Source organism: Dermochelys coriacea, chromosome 7 (genome assembly GCF_009764565.3).
Source record: "Dermochelys coriacea isolate rDerCor1 chromosome 7, rDerCor1.pri.v4, whole genome shotgun sequence".
Classification (NCBI taxonomy): Eukaryota; Metazoa; Chordata; order Testudines; family Dermochelyidae; genus Dermochelys; species Dermochelys coriacea.
Window position 1 is genome coordinate 98,858,868 of NC_050074.1, and position 19,396 is coordinate 98,878,263.

General features: G+C 49.9%; 1 protein-coding gene across 1 annotated transcript in view; it reads right to left on the reverse strand.

Annotated features, from left to right (window-relative positions):
• LRRC27 (leucine rich repeat containing 27) overlaps positions 1-12,801 on the reverse strand; it is a 66,379-nt gene extending 53,578 nt beyond the window's left edge. Inside the window, exons 1-4 of the mRNA XM_038410214.2 lie at positions 12,639-12,801; positions 9,459-9,735; positions 8,975-9,105; positions 4,924-4,982 (exon numbers count right to left, since the gene is read on the reverse strand). Of these exons, the coding sequence (XP_038266142.1) occupies positions 4,924-4,982; positions 8,975-9,105; positions 9,459-9,671 (403 nt within the window). The 5' untranslated portion in view covers positions 9,672-9,735; positions 12,639-12,801. The remainder of the gene's footprint in view (positions 1-4,923; positions 4,983-8,974; positions 9,106-9,458; positions 9,736-12,638) is intronic.
• Positions 12,802-19,396: the final 6,595 nt, after the last annotated feature.

A 19,396-nucleotide genomic window follows, 5' to 3' on the forward strand; every position in this document is an offset into this window, starting at 1 on the left:
GAGTACAAAAGAATCGCACAAGCATATAGGGACAAAATCAGAATGGTTAAGGCACAAAAGGAGTTACACCTAACAAGGAACATAAAAGGCAATAAAAAGAGGTTCTTTAAATACATTGGGAACAGGAGAAAGATGCAGGAAAGTATAGATCTTTTACTTAGCAGGGAAAGCCAGCTAATAACTGACATCAAGAAGGCAGAGGTGTTTAATGCTCATTTTGCTTCACTCTTCACTAAAAAGGTTAATGGTAACCAAATACTCAAAACAAATAATATTAAACAATAAGGGGAAAGAAATGCAAGCTAAAATAGGGAAAGAATAGGTTAAAGAAGATTTAGATAAATTAGATATCTTGCAGTTAGCAGGAGTTGACAAAATTCATCCTAGGGAACTTAAGGAACTGGCTGAAGCAATCACAGAACTGTTAGAATTATCTTTGAGAACTTGTGGAGCACAGGTGAGGTCTCAGAGGACTGAAAAAAGGCAAACATAATGCCCGTCTTTAAAAAGGGGAACAAAGAGGATTCAGAGAATTACAGACCAGTCAGCCTAACTTTGATACCTGGAAAGATACTGGAACAAATTATTTATCAGTCAATTTGTAAGCATCTAGAGGATAATAAGAGCATAGAATCGCCCTACTGATCAGACCAATGGTCGGTCTAGCCCAGTATCCTACTTTTGAGGGTATGAACAGAATGGGATGGATCACTTGATAGTTACCCTATCGTCCAGTCCCAGCTGGCAGTCAGAGGTTAATGGACACCCAGAGCGTAGGAGTGCCTCCTGACCATCTTGACTAATAGTCATTGATGGACCTATCTTCCATAAACTTATTTTTCTTTTTTTACTTTTACTTTCTAGTTGTACTTTTAGCCTTCATAGCATCCCCTGGCAATTAGTTCCACAGGTTAACTGTGTGTTGTGTGAAGTTTTATGTTTGTTTTAAATCTATCTATTAATTTCGTTGGGTAATCCCTGGTTATTGTGTTATGTGAAGGGGTAAATAACACTTCCTTATTCACTTTCTCCACACCATTCATGATTTTATAAACCTCCATCATATACCCCCTTCATTATCTCTTTTCTAAACTGAGCAATCCCAATCTTTTTAATCTCTCTTCATAGGAAGCTGTTCCATACCCCCTAATCAATTCTGTTGTCCTCCTTTGTGCCTTTTCTAATTCTAATTTCTTTTTAGAGATGGGGTAACCAGAACCGCACACAGTATTCAAGGTGTGGGCACACCATGAATTTATATGGCGGCAATGATATTTTCTGTCTTATCTATCCATTTCCTAATGATTCCCAACATTAGCTTTTTTGACACATTTTTAAAGTAAGAGAAATTGGCACATAACTGTCTCCTGCTGCTACATAAATATCATCCAAAACTTAGTTGTTCACTGTATCCTTATTTACCTGCTGCATTCTAATGATTTTGAGAAGACATACTGTTTACATCAGCCTAAAGCTACAGTTAAATAAGTATTCTGTCTATTCTAGCTTGAAACAGACTGTATAAAATGACTAGTGATACCCATTTAGCAGCAGGAAAAACAAAAGAAAAAAGATTTAATGCATCATCTCCAAGTACAGTTTTCACCAGATGGTATCTGGTGTCTGTTGTCATCAATGCACAAGACAGACAACATTATCTAGGCAGAATCAATCCATATTCATATTTGTCAAGGAATATTTCCATCATATAATATTTGTAGTTGTCAAAGACACCATAACATTCAGTACTAGTAGGAAATTAGAATTTTATAGCACACAGATTTATCAAAAACTATATTTTTAAACTAGAGTTGCCTGCCACCTAATAAAACGCAAGTCTTTAGTATTGTAGTATTGCAATGGATACTACAAATTAGTATATTGTAATGTAAATTAAAATACAAATATTCAGTGGTATGTCATAAGTGTGAGACATAATTGACAAAAGTGTATAAAACATTTAGTGCACAGAGAGTAAACACTGTGTTGGCTTTGTGAAAAAAATATACCCCAAACAGCTGAAATATCTGCATTTCCATTTCTCTAACAAACGAGCATTCCCAAACCCCTAAGCAACCATACTGACTACGTTTAATACTGCACTGATAAGTAATACTGAGATTTAGAGAATCAAAACATTTTCTATATGTTTGCAGTGTTGTTGTAGCTGTTTTGGTCCCAGAATATGAGCGAGACAAGGTGGGTGAGATAGTATCTTTTATTGGACTTTCTTTGACTGATGGAAAGGACAAGCTTTCAAGTTTCACCGAGCTCATCTTCAGGTCTGGGGAAGGTAACCAGAGCGTCCCAGCTAAATACAAGATGGGACTGATTGTTAAGCATGGTTCACACATGTTATAGGAGACTACTTAAAATGAAGTGGGCAATTAACACCTCTGCAGTCATAGTTCAGTGGAGATTTAGTAGGCAGCAGGGTGTGTTACAAATTGTTGTAATGTGCCATGTGACAAAGCAGGACTCACCATCACGGTGCCTCCTACTGGCCATCCTGGGAATTAGCTCTCGGCCCTTCCAGTCCACCTTCAGCTAGTGCTATCACATCTGCCCTCACTGCTGTCTCCACTCTTTGGACCTACGTCGATCCCTGGCCTGCAGCGTCCTCTTCTGGCAGGGACAAACTGCAGTCTGGATACTGGCCACTCTCTTCATTGGCAAGTGGGGTGCAAGGGGGGGGACCCAGACCTGCCTACTACTCTGGGTCCTGACCCAGAGACCCTATAGCCGGTAGCCACGTACTGCCCTCCTTGAACCTGCTGCTTATTTTCCCTGGGAAACTTCCCCTGTAGCCCTAGCACCCTCTCAACCCTTGTAGCAAGGCCCCAGCCTGGGAGTGGTCAGCCAGCAACTTACCCTCACGCTCTGCTGCCCCTGCCAAACCACTTTGTCCAAACCATGGTGTTGTCAGATGTTGGCTGTATGTGTGTTCCCTCTGTGTACTGCACTGGCTCTGTCCAGATAGCCCGGACAACAGACTTCAATCGAACTGCCCAAAGACCCAAGACTCAGTTTCAGTACCGAAGGCACATGGCCAGGTTTATTGTCAACAAAGCACGGTTTCTAGTATCATGTAGACTTTACAGGGCCAGTAACATATGTATGCCCGTCTGTAGTGAGGTAGAGACTCACCAGCATGGCACCTCCTGCTGGTTGTCTTGGGAATTAGCTCTCCAGCATACAGAACACCGCCTCCTGGCCGGTGTTTAGTCTGCCGCTGGCCCCGTGTTCCTCCCGGACCGAGGTGCCCCTTTACCTCAGGGTTCTGCCCCCAGCAGTACTCCCTTACTATGGGTCTCCCCTCCCAGGGGAACCTCCAACCCTCTAACCCACCTTTCGTCAGTGGCTACTGCCAGTCATCATCTAGCCCCTGCTCACTGGGGCAGACTGCAGTCTATAATGGCCACTCATCATTGGCAAGGGGATAGGACCTGCTGCCTTTGCTTATTCCAGGCTACACCTCTGCAGCCCCAATACCTCTTCGTAGGCCTTCACCAAGGCCTGCCGCCTGCGGATTTACCAGGCTGGAGCTCCTCAGCTCCCCTTTGCCTTCCCCAGCACTGCTCTGCTTCAGGTACCTTGCTCCCAGGCAGCTAGCCTTTCCACTCCAGGGCTAGACTGAGACTCCTTCAGCTCCTGGGCCCCACCCCTCTTATAAGGACCAGCTGGGCCCTGATTGAGCTGGCCACAGCTGTAGCTGCTTCCCTAATCAGCCTAGTTGTGCAGATTTTTCTATACAGTGCAAGACAGTATTATTTTGGGTTTATCTCCCAAAAGGGGTGTGCATGTGAGTGCTGGGGACGTCCTCTCACAGAGAGCCCTGCAGTCTATGCTGCAGGTGTGTGGGGCCCCACCTGTGTGTGTGTGCATGCGTGCGCGCACTGCAAGAGGCTGGAGAGCCTAATTCAGCAAAACAGAAAGTGGGAACCCAGGCTGGTGTAGCAGGAGAGGCTCAGTGAAATCCCAGTACATCAGGCAGCATCCCAGAAGGGGGTCCAACACATCATAGTCAGAGACAAAAAATCCACCACAATATTGTTCCAATGGTTAATTACTCTGTTAAAAATGTACATCTTACCCACAGGTACTGGGGTGGGACAGAAGGGTTGGAGGAAATAGATAAGTGAGCCACTAATCACTATTTCCTGAATTTCTTTCTTGGATACAGTAGTTATACAAATTGCATGTCATCTACAAAAGTAATGATTTGCTAATGTAGAAATATCATTTAAACTAACATTGTCAAGAGACAACATATCTTAAAATGACATTTCAACATGGCTGCTAAGCAAGTACTAATGGAAGTGGAATACTTGAGGTGAGATATGAATATTGGGCTTACTATTACCTGCATAGCCAAAATATTCCCACCAAAGAAATGCTATTTCATAGAAATCACACTAACTAGACAGTGGAAGCTGATACATTGTCATGCATATAATAGATATTTTACATGGTCTACTGTTTTTGGTTTCTGTACGTTAAGCTATGGTAAATTACTGAATCCAGATATACAGAAATATTTCATATGTGATAAATGTAGCCTTCAAAGAATACATTTGCTTAAATTTCAAACTCTTTCATTCTGTTAAGATTCTTCAGTCCAACTGTTCTTCTAAAAGCATTCCAGGTCACTTCCTCCCTTTTTCTGATGATGCAAGTTAGGTAGATATATAATTACTCAGTTCATATAGGATCTTTGCACATGCAATCTTGTGGGTACAATTTTAGAGGTCACTTTTGAAAATGTTTGTCATCATTAAATTGCTGTGCAACAAATATTCGCTATAAAACAAGAAGCTTTCTTTGGTTATATTTAGACACTTTGCTATACAGTTTTAATTTTGACTAGAGCATTAAATGCACTAAGTCTGCTAGGACTTCTGGGGGAAAAAATTAAGTACTTACCAAGTTCCAATGGCAGCCTTTTTATAGGATTTCTTTCTAAAAGTAAAGTTTTCAATTGCCTTTGTAATAAAACAAAAATAGTAACAATTGTAAAAGCAAAATTACAGTGCATTGTTAAAACACAAACATATGCCTTTGTTTCCTACCATACTAATGATATCTGAAGGAAATGGGTTGCTTCTCCACAGCTACCATCAGCTATGGCTTGTGTATCTCAGTGGTTCAAGGTCTGATGGCCTGAAGTCTGCTTTCAAATGTAAGCTATTGTTGCATACCATTTCAATATTTTATGATGTTTCCTGCCTTTTTTTAAAAAACTGATTATTATTGGTAGCACCACCTACTATTAAGGTGTTTGGACACTTCCATTATAAGATGTGGTTTTCAAATGGTTATAACTTTGCCAAAATTTAAACAGACATGTACAGATAACCTTAATTCTGGCATTTCCTAACTTCTGATCGCTTGAGTTTGTAACCTTAATAACATTCTTTTAACATAGATATTATATACAAACAAAACTAATAGTTTCTTAGACTACTTTTTTTCTAATAGACAAGGGTTTATCAGTACTCTATTTTCAATGGGTTTTCCATTACAAAATTGACACCAGAAATTTGATAAAAACACTTTCTGAAACATGGAAGTAATTTCTTTTGAAGTTTGATGAATGGAAATGATAAAACTAGATTATATTGTTATGATACGACAAAAAGTTTGGTGGTTTCAACACCACCTTTGTTTACTCTTTAAAAAATGTTTTAATTTATCATATGCATTTTTGCAGCCACTTAATTTTAAAGAAAAATAAATTAAATTAAAACTTTTACGTATCAGATCCTTTTACATATTATTTTGTTGAATCAGAATATTCAATTCAGTTAAAGACAATCACGTACTGTACTCCTAACACATCCATGATTCCCTATGATTATTCACTCAGGGCCTAATTCAAAACCCACTGAAGACAATGGAAAGACTCCATCAGTATGCTTTGGATCCGGCCGCAGGATGGGAAATAGACTTCGTTAATATGTCTGAATCCATTAAAATGATTAGAACAGAATACAATTACATGGATATAATTGTTTTCCATATTTCCTATCAAATATGGAAAATGATGAGCTTGTCATACAGCATCCAGAATCATTGGCAGTATTTGACCCAGTCTCAGTTTAACCATGCAAGATGCCCCCACTTTTGAAAAGAAAAATAATTTCTTAAAACAACATTAAAAGGTCAATGTTACAACTTAATCCAGGAAATATAATGAAATCAATTAAACAAAAACAAAAAATCAAACCTCTTACAACAAAAGACAATAGGGTGTGTGATGAAATGCTAAACTGTATTATATTGTTCAGCCACTAAGCGTATTATACCATTCAGCATTAAGTGGCGCTACGTGTAACATACCTCACCTGAGAAAACAACAGCTATACCTCGTCTTGCATTAAAGTATCTTAAAGAGAACACATCTTTATATATCTCCCTAGGATGGAAGGTCTGTTACCAGTCCATAGCTGGCACATGAAAGAGTGCACCCTGAATCCATCCATATTTAACATCTGTTTGATTCTGGTATGCACTTCCATGCTTGTTAGCTTAAACTAGAAGCTTAATTTTTTTATGCATGTAAATTCCTCAATGTTATCATATAGAACAGGTTAGAGACAAAATTCTCTTTGAAATTAAAAGAACTGCCATAACTGCCTGGTTTTGTGACACTTGGTCACAAGGATAATTAGTATCACTTTTGGTTTACACTTTGTTTAATTGATTTCTGAGGTTCTCTGCTCCTTGTGAGATGAAAAAAAATTGAGCTTCCCTCACACCATGAGGCCGGATTTTGCAAGTTGAGAAGATCCTGGACCCAATGGAAGGACTGAATACATCCTTAAAGTGTTGATAAATTTATTAGGTTTTACACTGTGAAAACTAAAAACTAAATCTAAAATTGGTTTTGGTCACACAGATTTTTAGTGAAATGGTAGTAAATGAAACTGCTTGGTGTTAATATTTATAAATTGAAATCATAATTTTTAATCCTCCACTTTATTGTTCATACATGCAATATTATCTCCCTCTAAACCATTATCTTTCAGTGATTGATCTGCCTCACTGACATATGAAACATACAAAGTAATATGAGAAACTGTCATACTTACTTTAAATTTTACCAGTTTTTTTTAAGTCATTCAGTATGATAATCTAAAAGCTACAGTATGCAGCTTTTTCATTGTATTTATTCTTTCTAGAGTGCTGTATTATTTCTTAATTTCAAACACTAGCTACTGCACATAGCCCTGAATAAATGGACTGCAAGCATGTGAAGCCCAAAGGGTTAGTGAGGGATAAAATCTTTCCCCCTGCTCCTGCAGTGGCCTTTCCTGCAGCTACTCTTCCCTAAAACAGAGTTTCACTTACTGGATCCATTCAGCATACACTCTCATCTCAATTTGGGCATACGGAGCAACAGATGAGATTACAGTCTCATGTGACTTCACTATTCATGTCATCCAAATAACCTCCAATAAATAATCCTCCAACAAAAGTAGTAAATCAAAGCCTGATGTTCTTGAAAAATGGGGGGGAGCGATGGGGGAAGGAAAACAAGCAGCAAAAATTATGAAAGCAAACTTTAAAGCCATCTTTGTAAATCACAGAGAAAATGTAATGGGAAATTGGAATCTTTGCAAGTTTCCAGTAACATAACCTTTCCCTTAACCATGTGTTTCAGTGGTTATTGTGACCTGCCAGGACTAGCTGCTGAAGCCCCTACAGTGCTTGCCTCCTTGTCGTGGTACATCTGGCACACTACTGACACCCTAAGGTTTTGGTGTACTCTGGCATCGATCAGCAACAATAAATTACAACAAATTCTATTATAATATGAGGTAAGGATTAAATCAAACTCTACTAATGTAATATCACTGAATGTTTTATGCTGGAAGTTTTCAAAAAGTTAGCACTAGTGAGTGGTATATTACTTATATGAAGATACATGCACAAACAGAGTTTACTAATCTCAAGACTCAAACAGAGATGTGTTCACTGATGCATGGCAAAATTACATGACATAAAATACTATTAATCCTGTCTTCTTTTTTAAAAAAAGTTATAATTTTAAAAAGGTACAAAACTTGACAATTTTCAGATTCATCTACTCATTTTTCTGATCATAAATTGATGATATAATGCTATACAAATCACAAAGAATAAATTATGTTAAAATATCATTAAGCATGTTGTTTAAATAAAAAAGCCATGAAACTGTATTTTCCCTTTGGCAAATTCTCCAGCATCTCACTATTTTCGAGAAGTTGCCTCTTCCCCAATAACTACAGCGTGGAAGCTAAGATTCCCTTTTGACCATAATAATTTAGCCCAATATTTCTTTTAATACAAAGATAAATTTAGTTTTTGGTTCATACCAATTTCATTGGTTTAATATTGCCAAAACTGTGGTCTTTGACCTTTTCCACCACTAATACCTCAGCAAGTGACAAGGTGTTACACTAGTTATCTCATACATGGAACTACTACAATGGTCTTCTCACTGCACTCATGACTTCCTGCCAGGGTAATCATCATTCATTTCAGTATCTAGCTGCCAGGTTTATTTTTGTGTCCCCGCTCCTCAATACTCTTATGTCTCACCATGATTTACATAGTTTATTTGGTTGCTAATCCATTTTCACATGATCCAAATTAGGATTTGAAACTATGGGCTTGATTTATCTCTCAATTTCCTCTTCCTCACAGCAGTGTAAACTTATGGAATTAAAATGGTGTAACATTGAAATGAAAGGGGAATCAGACAATATGCCTCTGCAGGTAAAAGGGTTTGTGCACTAATCTACTGTACTAGTTAGTCATACTTGCTCATTTAGTTGAGCATTATTAAATATAATTCTCGCTTACTGTTCTTCAGTTCTGACGTCAATATAGAACTAACCTGCACAAGAGTCTGAGAATAAGAAAGTTACATTAGAGACAAATAGAGGAAGAGTAATTTTTTGTTATATTATCAGTACAAGAAATGCCTTACTTGTGACATCCAATTCCAGGGGGAAGAGTTTTAATTTTGTTATGCCGGAGATCCAGCCAAACAAGATTTGGCAGCTGCTGAAATAAATCCTTAGGAATTATGGCTAAAGCATTTCCTTCCAGATGCAAATGCTAATGTAGAAAAAATAAATATGTTTTAAAACCAGAATTAAAGTAGAATGCCTGTTCCCTTGGCATGAAGAACATTACTGTGAAAACCCCAGTAAACTGAACTATAAACTATTCTAAAAATTACATTCTCATAAAACCATGAAAGAGATGATTGGTACAATCAGTTATATAAATTACACAAATAAATCATTTATTGAATTAAGTACTAGTTTTTAGAAAGCAGGGGGAAAAAATCAGAGCTAAGAATCTGTAGATTTTCCACTACTTTAATGAGAGCAATACTGGGCCCTTAATTGGTGCCTACAAAATTTAAGTCAAGTGTGTAATTAACAGAGTTACAGCAATTTACTCACTTTAAGGTTGGGTAATTTGTATATTTCCTCAGTAAGATGCTGAAGTTTCTTCCTACTCAAATCCAGAGTATTTGAAGGAGTAGACAGTGTATCTTCAACTGCCTTCCTAATATATTTTGATGAACTGGAACCAGATAGGTTTCTCTTTTTCTGATAGTCATTCTCTAAGTAATCACCACCACCACAAGATTCTTCAGAAAAGCTTTCATCCATTTGTTAGCAAACCTAAAATACTGATCCCATAATGCAAACTGATCATCTGAAGGTAAGTAATAAGCTGAGAACAAAAAATAATAATAAAAAAGAACATACATAAGGCAGGTTTCTTTTTTTGTGATACCTATTCCCCACATCCTCACTAGTGCTATGTGATACTTTAGAAGATGAGAAAATAATGAAATTATTCTATATTTTTACATACATTTAAAGGGTAACAAAAGAAAAAAAAACATTGGGTTCATGCCTCTTCTCATAACTGCACCCCTTATATCCTTTTCCCATACCCTTCCTTATATTTTGAATGGGTTCACATTTCCCATGCGCCACATGATCTCCATCTCCTCCAGTGCCTTCTCAAAACACATTTTAAATCTGAGTACAGTACCGTGTTTTCAGGGATGGTACTTGGACATTCGTAAGCATATAGTAGCTGTTTCCCCGTGCCCTCTATCCCCTCCAACTTTCCTTCCTCCCTCTGCCAACACCCACTTCTCCCTTTCTTACTAGTTCTAACTGCCACAAAACCATAAGCATTATAGGATGTTCAAAATCCCTAAATGCCTGAAGTGCACCTATTTTTCTCTTTCAGGTGGTGCAGGGTACTTCCTAGTCCATCTTAAAGTAGACCCAGAACTCAGTGGACTTCTCTGCTTAAATTACCTCATCTGTAAATTGGGAATAATAATGCTCACTCATCTTTGTACAGATCTTTTAGGTCCATGAATGAAAAGTATTATGTAAGTGCAATGTTATATAAAATTGTTTCCAACATCCTGTGTCTAACTGCAGGAACATCTTAAGTTTTTTCTCTTAAACTTCTTTAAAAATCTGTGGATATACAAGGCCTGACCCAAACCTGTTTATTTTAATAGGAGAAACATGATTCAGTGACTAGAATGCTAGCCTGGGACTTAGTAGACTAAGGTACAATTCTCTGGTCTGTCACAGAAGTCCTCTGTGACCTTGGGCAAGTCACTTGGGCAAATTTTCAAAGGTGTTCAGCCACCAAAAGAGGCAGAGAGACACCTACTGGGATTTTCAAAAGTGCCTAGCCAGGTTAGGTCCCTCCTTTTGAAAATCCCATTAGCGCCTATCTGTATCTTTAGGCACCTAAGCACCTTTGAAAAACTGCTCCTAAGTCTGTGCCTTAGTTCCCCATCTGTAAAATAGGGATAATAATACTTCCCTACCTCACAGGGTCTGTGTCAGGGGTGGGGATGATAATGCATTAAATGACTGGGAAGTGCTCATATACTATGGTGATGGCAGCCAAATAAGTACCTAGGACAATGAGAGCTGGGTTGACCCTATACTAAAAGGCCAACAAAGGGATACAACTTAACTCTGTGTATATACAGTTTTTTGTAGAGCCTGACATTACATGTTGATAATAATAAAGTTGTTCTCATAAAATAATTCTAACACAATTTTTGTGATAAAATTGTTTCTGTATTTTTTTTCCTGAAGCCACAGTTACATTATACAATTCAGTTGGGTTAATTTAAATCATTTTGTTTGCCTAAAACAGAGTTTAAATATTTGTACATAAATTCCTGATTTTTTATAATTTTATAAATTTTTATAATTGTAAACAATTTATCATTTAGGACATTTGTTTACAACATTATGTAGCCTCAAAGTTGAATGTTGTGATTTAAAGAAAAACAAACAAGCTTCAATTCTCAAAGCTTTTCCTCGTACCTCTTCCTGTTCCTCAAATGTCTGTGGCAATATTACATCATCTCCCATTTCTTATTTTGTTTGCTTGTTTGTTTGTTTTTTTTGTTTATTCATTGTTATTGCCATTGCAAAGTTGCTTGTATGTAGTTGTAATGCAATACTAACTGACAGTTATAACAATACAAACCAAAAACCAGATCCTGCAGAACACATATGTGTATAACTTTATTGATGTGAGTAGTCCCATTGAAAGGAAATTAGCTAAGCATGTACATATTTTAAGGACTGAGGCCTACGTATCTGAACTGTGTAATTTTTTTCCAACTTCTACTCCTTAGGAAAAAAAATATGAAAAGGGCTAGATAACAAATATTGTGCCCCTTACCTAGAAATGCCACAAGCTACACTCATAGATTCATCTGAAAGTTTCCATTTCTTGTAATGAAGGATTTTGCTATGAGATTTAACAGATCATTTTAAAAAAAGCCTCATACAGAGCCCTTATTTGTTTCCTTACCCCAAATACAGGCACAGAAACACAGATTAACTTATTCTCCTCTCACACTGGTAAAAATCAAGACTAACTCCACTGGAGTCAGCAAAAGCACACAGCTGTAAAACTGGTGTAAAGTGAGACCAGAACAGATTCAGGCCCAGAGAGTTATAAGCCGTACTGGCTTTTAAATTCACAAAAACCCTAATACTGCACAATGGCAGGTTAAGCTGACCAACACCAGGACAATATTTCCTCTGCGGTTTTAATACTTCATTTGCTAAACTGTGACCCTGAACTCAGCCCCAGCCAGTAAGAAGTCTCCCCTTCAATTCAGGGCCAGGATTTGCCCCATTAGGACTGGTTTGCTCTCTGGGTTCCCAGCTTTTAAATTACCCGCTGCAGGGCAGCCCCACTGGCCTAGGGACACAAATGTCGCCCTATAAATAGCATCACCTTGGGAAGCAGAACTCGCCAAACAAATTCCTCTGGGATGTTTCGTTGGCCTGACGTTATTTTTTTTTTGGGGGGGGGGGGCAGACAGCACAGCGTCCCAGGAGACTTTGTTCGCCCTGTAGAAGATCCGGGGATGGGGAGAGTATGAAGGGGAGGGGAGGGGGACACCTTACCGGCATGACTGCACCACCAGACGGGCCTGCAGGCTCCCCATCGGAGGAGTGGGGCAGATTCCCCACCAGCAGGCTCCAGCCTGCCCCCCTCACCCCGCAGAGCATCTTCCTGTCCCCTTCTCCCCAGAGCGCCCCCATTCCAGCCCGGGAAGCTCTCACCTGCCGCCGCCCCCCGGCTGCGCGAGGTCGCGGCTCCCCCGCTCCTTCTTTGTGCCGGGACCAAAGTGCAACAAACAGGCCCGGGCGGCCGCCGCAGTCTCCATAGCAACAGCCAAGCGGCGGGGACGCGGCTCCCACGGGCGTAGGGCCCCGGCGCTGGGCTCGGGCCGGCGGAGGCCCTCGCCCAGTGGAGACCCGCATTCCGTCCCTTAGCGACCCTCCCCATCCAGAGCCCGCACAGCCACCCCAGCCCTCCCCGTGCCCCGCAAATCCCCCCTCCCCTCAGACCCCATACGGCCCCCATCCTCTCTGCATCCCACACGTTCCCCCTCCACCCAGACCCCACACAGCCCCCTTCCTCCCTGCACCCACACAAATCCCCCTTCAGAGATCCCACACGGCCACCCCAGCCCTCCCGGTGCCCCCCAAACCACCTCCCCTGCCCACGCCCCACACAGCCCCCATCGTCTCTGCATCCCACACGGCCACCCCAACCCTCCCGGTGCCCCCCAAACCACCTCCCCTGCCCACGCCCCACACAGCCCCCATCGTCTCTGCATCCCACACGGCCACCCCAGCCCTCCCGGTGCCCCCCAAACCACCGCCCTGCCCACACCCCACACAGCCCCCATCGTCTCTGCATCCCACACGGCCACCCCAACCCTCCCGGTGCCCCCCAAACCACCTCCCCTGCCCACGCCCCACACAGCCCCCATCGTCTCTGCATCCCACACGGCCACCCCAGCCCTCCCGGTGCCCCCAAACCACCTCCCCTGCCCACGCCCCACACAGCCCCCATCGTCTCTGCATCCCACACGGCCACCCCAACCCTCCCGGTGCCCCCCAAACCACCTCCCCTGCCCACGCCCCACACAGCCCAGATCGTCTCTGCATCCCACACGGCCACCCCAGCCCTCCCGGTGCCCCCCAAACCACCTCCCCTGCCCACGCCCCACACAGCCCCCATCGTCTCTGCATCCCACACGGCCACCCCAGCCCTCCCGGTGCCCCCCAAACCACCTCCCCTGCCCACGCCCCACACAGCCCCCATCGTCTCTGCATCCCACACGGCCACCCCAACCCTCCCGGTGCCCCCCAAACCACCTCCCCTGCCCACGCCCCACACAGCCCCCATCGTCTCTGCATCCCACACGGCCACCCCAACCCTCCCGGTGCCCCCCAAACCACCGCCCTGCCCACGCCCCACACAGCCCCCATCGTCTCTGCATCCCACACGGCCACCCCAACCCTCCCGGTGCCCCCCAAACCACCTCCCCTGCCCACGCCCCACACAGCCCCCATCGTCTCTGCATCCCACACGGCCACCCCAACCCTCCCGGTGCCCCCCAAACCACCTCCCCTGCCCACGCCCCACACAGCCCCCATCGTCTCTGCATCCCACACGGCCACCCCAGCCCTCCCGGTGCCCCCCAAACCACCTCCCCTGCCCACGCCCCACACAGCCCCCATCGTCTCTGCATCCCACACGGCCACCCCAACCCTCCCGGTGCCCCCCAAACCACCTCCCCTGCCCACGCCCCACACAGCCCCCATCGTCTCTGCATCCCACCCGGCCACCCCCACCCTCCCGGTGCCCCCCAAACCACCTCCCCTGCCCACGCCCCACACAGCCCCCATCGTCTCTGCATCCCACACGGCCACCCCAACCCTCCCGGTGCCCCACAAACCACCTCTCCTGCCCACGCCCCACACAGCCCCCATCGTCTCTGCATCCCACACGGCCACCCCAACCCTCCCGGTGCCCCCCAAACCACCTCCCCTGCCCACGCCCCACACAGCCCCCATCGTCTCTGCATCCCACACGGCCACCCCAACCCTCCCGGTGCCCCACAAACCACCTCTCCTGCCCACGCCCCACACAGCCCCCATCGTCTCTGCATCCCACACGGCCACCCCAACCCTCCCGGTGCCCCCCAAACCACCTCCCCTGCCCACGCCCCACACAGCCCAGATCGTCTCTGCATCCCACACGGCCACCCCAGCCCTCCCGGTGCCCCCCAAACCACCTCCCCTGCCCACGCCCCACACAGCCCCCATCGTCTCTGCATCCCACACGGCCACCCCAGCCCTCCCGGTGCCCCCCAAACCACCTCCCCTGCCCACGCCCCACACAGCCCCCATCGTCTCTGCATCCCACACGGCCACCCCAACCCTCCCGGTGCCCCCCAAACCACCTCCCCTTCCCACGCCCCACACAGCCCCCCATCGTCTCTGCATCCCACACGGCCACCCCAACCCTCCCGGTGCCCCCCAAACCACCGCCCTGCCCACGCCCCACACAGCCCCCATCGTCTCTGCATCCCACACGGCCACCCCAAACCCTCCCGGTGCCCCCCAAACCACCTCCCCTGCCCACGCCCCACACAGCCCCCATCGTCTCTGCATCCCACACGGCCACCCCAACCCTCCCGGTGCCCCCCAAACCACCTCCCCTGCCCACGCCCCCACACAGCCCCCATCGTCTCTGCATCCCACACGGCCACCCCAACCCTCCCGGTGCCCCCCAAACCACCTCCCCTGCCCACGCCCCACACAGCCCCCATCGTCTCTGCATCCCACACGGCCACCCCAACCCTCCCGGTGCCCCCCAAACCACCTCCCCTGCCCACGCCCCACACAGCCCCCATCGTCTCTGCATCCCACACGGCCACCCCAACCCTCCCGGTGCCCCCCAAACCACCTCCCCTGCCCACGCCCCCCACAGCCCCCATCGTCTCTGCATCCCACACGGCCACCCCAACCCTCCCGGTGCCCCACAAACCACCTCTCCCTGCCCACGCCCCACACAGCCCCCATCGTCTCTGCATCCCACACGGCCACCCCAACCCTCCCGGTGCCCCCCAAACCACCTCCCCTGCCCACGCCCCACACAGCCCCCATCGTCTCTGCATCCCACACGGCCACCCCAACCCTCCCGGTGCCCCACAAACCACCTCTCCTGCCCACGCCCCACACAGCCCCCATCGTCTCTGCATCCCACACGGCCACCCCAACCCTCCCGGTGCCCCCCAAACCACCTCCCCTGCCCACGCCCCACACAGCCCCCATCGTCTCTGCATCCCACACGGCCACCCCAACCCTCCCGGTGCCCCCCAAACCACCTCCCCTGCCCACGCCCCACACAGCCCCCATCGTCTCTGCATCCCACACGGCCACCCCAACCCTCCCGGTGCCCCCCAAACCACCTCCCCTGCCCACGCCCCACACAGCCCCCATCGTCTCTGCATCCCACACGGCCACCCCAACCCTCCCGGTGCCCCCCAAACCACCTCCCCTGCCCACGCCCCACACAGCCCCCATCGTCTCTGCATCCCACACGGCCACCCCAACCCTCCCGGTGCCCCCCAAACCACCTCCCCTGCCCACGCCCCACACAGCCCCCATCGTCTCTGCATCCCACACGGCCACCCCAACCCTCCCGGTGCCCCCCAAACCACCGCCCTGCCCACGCCCCACACAGCCCCCATCGTCTCTGCATCCCACACGGCCACCCCAACCCTCCCGGTGCCCCCCAAACCACCGCCCTGCCCACGCCCCACACAGCCCCCATCGTCTCTGCATCCCACACGGCCACCCCAACCCTCCCGGTGCCCCCCAAACCACCTCCCCTGCCCACACCCCACACAGCCCCCATCGTCTCTGCATCCCACACGGCCACCCCAACCCTCCCGGTGCCCCCCAAACCACCTCCCCTGCCCACGCCCCACACAGCCCCCATCGTCTCTGCATCCCACACGGCCACCCCAACCCTCCCGGTGCCCCCCAAACCACCTCCCCTGCCCACGCCCCACACAGCCCCCATCGTCTCTGCATCCCACACGGCCACCCCAACCCGCCCGGTGCCCCCCAAACCACCTCCCCTGCCCACGCCCCACACAGCCCCCATCGTCTCTGCATCCCACACGGCCACCCCAACCCTCCCGGTGCCCCCCAAACCACCTCCCCTGCCCACGCCCCACACAGCCCCCATCGCTCTGCATCCCACACGGCCACCCCAACCCTCCCGGTGCCCCCCAAACCACCTCCCCTGCCCACGCCCCACACAGCCCCCATCGTCTCTGCATCCCACACGGCCACCCCAACCCTCCCGGTGCCCCCCAAACCACCTCCCCTGCCCACGCCCCACACAGCCCCCATCGTCTCTGCATCCCACACGGCCACCCCAACCCTCCCGTGCCCCCCAAACCACCTCCCCCTGCCCACGCCCCACACAGCCCCCATCGTCTCTGCATCCCACACGGCCACCCCAACCCTCCCGGTGCCCCCCAAACCACCTCCCCTGCCCACGCCCCACACAGCCCCCATCGTCTCTGCATCCCACACGGCCACCCCAACCCTCCCGGTACCCCCAAACCACCTCCCCTGCCCACGCCCCACACCCCCCACGGCCACCCCAACCCTCCCGGTGCCCCCCAAACCACCTCCCCTGCCCACGCCCCACACAGCCCCCATCGTCTCTGCATCCCACACGGCCACCCCAACCCTCCCGGTGCCCCCCAACCCACCTCCCCTGCCCACGCCCCACACAGCCCCCATCGTCTCTGCATCCCACACGGCCACCCCAACCCTCCCGGTGCCCCCCAAACCACCTCCCCTGCCCACGCCCCACACAGCCCCCATCGTCTCTGCATCCCACACGGCCACCCCAACCCTCCCGGGGCCCCCCAAACCACCTCCCCTGCCCACGCCCCACACAGCCCCCATCGTCTCTGCATCCCACACGGCCACCCCAACCCTCCCGGTGCCCCCCAAACCACCTCCCCTGCCCACGCCCCACACAGCCCCCATCGTCTCTGCATCCCACACGCCACCCCAACCCTCCCGGTGCCCCCCAAACCACCTCCCCTGCCCACGCCCCACACAGCCCCCATCGTCTCTGCATCCCACACGGCCACCCCAACCCTCCCGTGCCCCCCAAACCACCTCCCCTGCCCACGCCCCACACAGCCCCCATCGTCTCTGCATCCCACACGGCCACCCCAACCCTCCCGGTGCCGCCCAAACCACCGCCCTGCCCACAGCCCCACACAGCCCCCATCGTCTCTGCATCCCACACGGCCACCCCAACCCTCCCGGTGCCCCCCAAACCACCTCCCCTGCCCACACCCCACACAGCCCCCATCGTCTCTGCATCCCACACGGCCACCCCAGCCCTCCCGGTGCCCCCCAAACCACCTCCCCTGCCCACGCCCCACACAGCCCCCATCGTCTCTGCATCCCACACGGCCACCCCAACCCTCCCGGTGCCCCCCAAACCACCTCCCCTGCCCACGCCCCACACAGCCCCCATCGTCTCTGCATCCCACACGGCCACCCCAACCCTCCCGGTGCCCCCCAAACCACCTCCCCTGCCCACGCCCCACACAGCCCCCATCGTCTCTGCATCCCACACGGCCACCCCAACCCTCCCGGTGCCCCCCCAACCACCTCCCCTGCCCACGCCCCACACAGCCCCCATCGTCTCTGCATCCCACACGGCCACCCCAACCCTCCCGGTGCCCCCCAAACCACCTCCCCTGCCCACGCCCCACACAGCCCCCATCGTCTCTGCATCCCACACGGCCACCCCAACCCTCCCGGTGCCCCCCAAACCACCGCCCTGCCCACGCCCCACACAGCCCCCATCGTCTCTGCATCCCACACGGCCACCCCAACCCTCCCGGTGCCCCCCAAACCACTGCCCTGCCCACGCCCCACACAGCCCCCATCGTCTCTGCATCCCACACGTTCCCCCTCCACCCAAACCCCACACAGCCCCCTTCCTCCCCGCACCCACACAAATCCCCCTTCAGAGATCCCACACGGCCACCCCAACCCTCCCGGTGCCCCCCAAACCACCTCCCCTGCCCACGCCCCACACAGCCCCCATCGTCTCTGCATCCCACACGGCCACCCCAACCCTCCAGGTGCCCCCCAAACCACCTCCCCTGCCCATGCCCCACACAGCCCCCATCGTCTCTGCATCCCACACGGCCACCCCAACCCTCCCGGTGCCCCCCAAACCACCTCCCCTGCCCACGCCCCACACAGCCCCCATCGTCTCTGCATCCCACACGGCCACCCCAACCCTCCCGGTGCCCCCCAAACCACCTCCCCTGCCCACGCCCCACACAGCCCCCATCGTCTCTGCATCCCACACGGCCACCCCAACCCTCCCGGTGCCCCCCAAACCACCTCCCCTGCCCACGCCCCACACAGCCCCCATCGTCTCTGCATCCCACACGGCCACCCCAACCCTCCCGGTGCCCCCCAAACCACCGCCCTGCCCACGCCCCACACAGCCCCCATCGTCTCTGCATCCCACACGGCCACCCCAACCCTCCCGGTGCCCCCCAAACCACCTCCCCTGCCCACGCCCCACACAGCCCCCATCGTCTCTGCATCCCACACGGCCACCCCAACCCTCCCGGTGCCCCCCAAACCACCGCCCTGCCCACGCCCCACACAGCCCCCATCGTCTCTGCATCCCACACGTTCCCCCTCCACCCAAACCCCACACAGCCCCCTTCCTCCCTGCACCCACACAAATCCCCCTTCAGAGATCCCACACGGCCACCCCAACCCTCCCGGTGCCCCCCAAACCACCTCCCCTGCCCACGCCCCACACAGCCCCCATCGTCTCTGCATCCCACACGGCCACCCCAACCCTCCCGGTGCCCCCCAAACCACCTCCCCTGCCCACGCCCCACACAGCCCCCATCGTCTCTGCATCCCACACGGCCACCCCAACCCTCCCG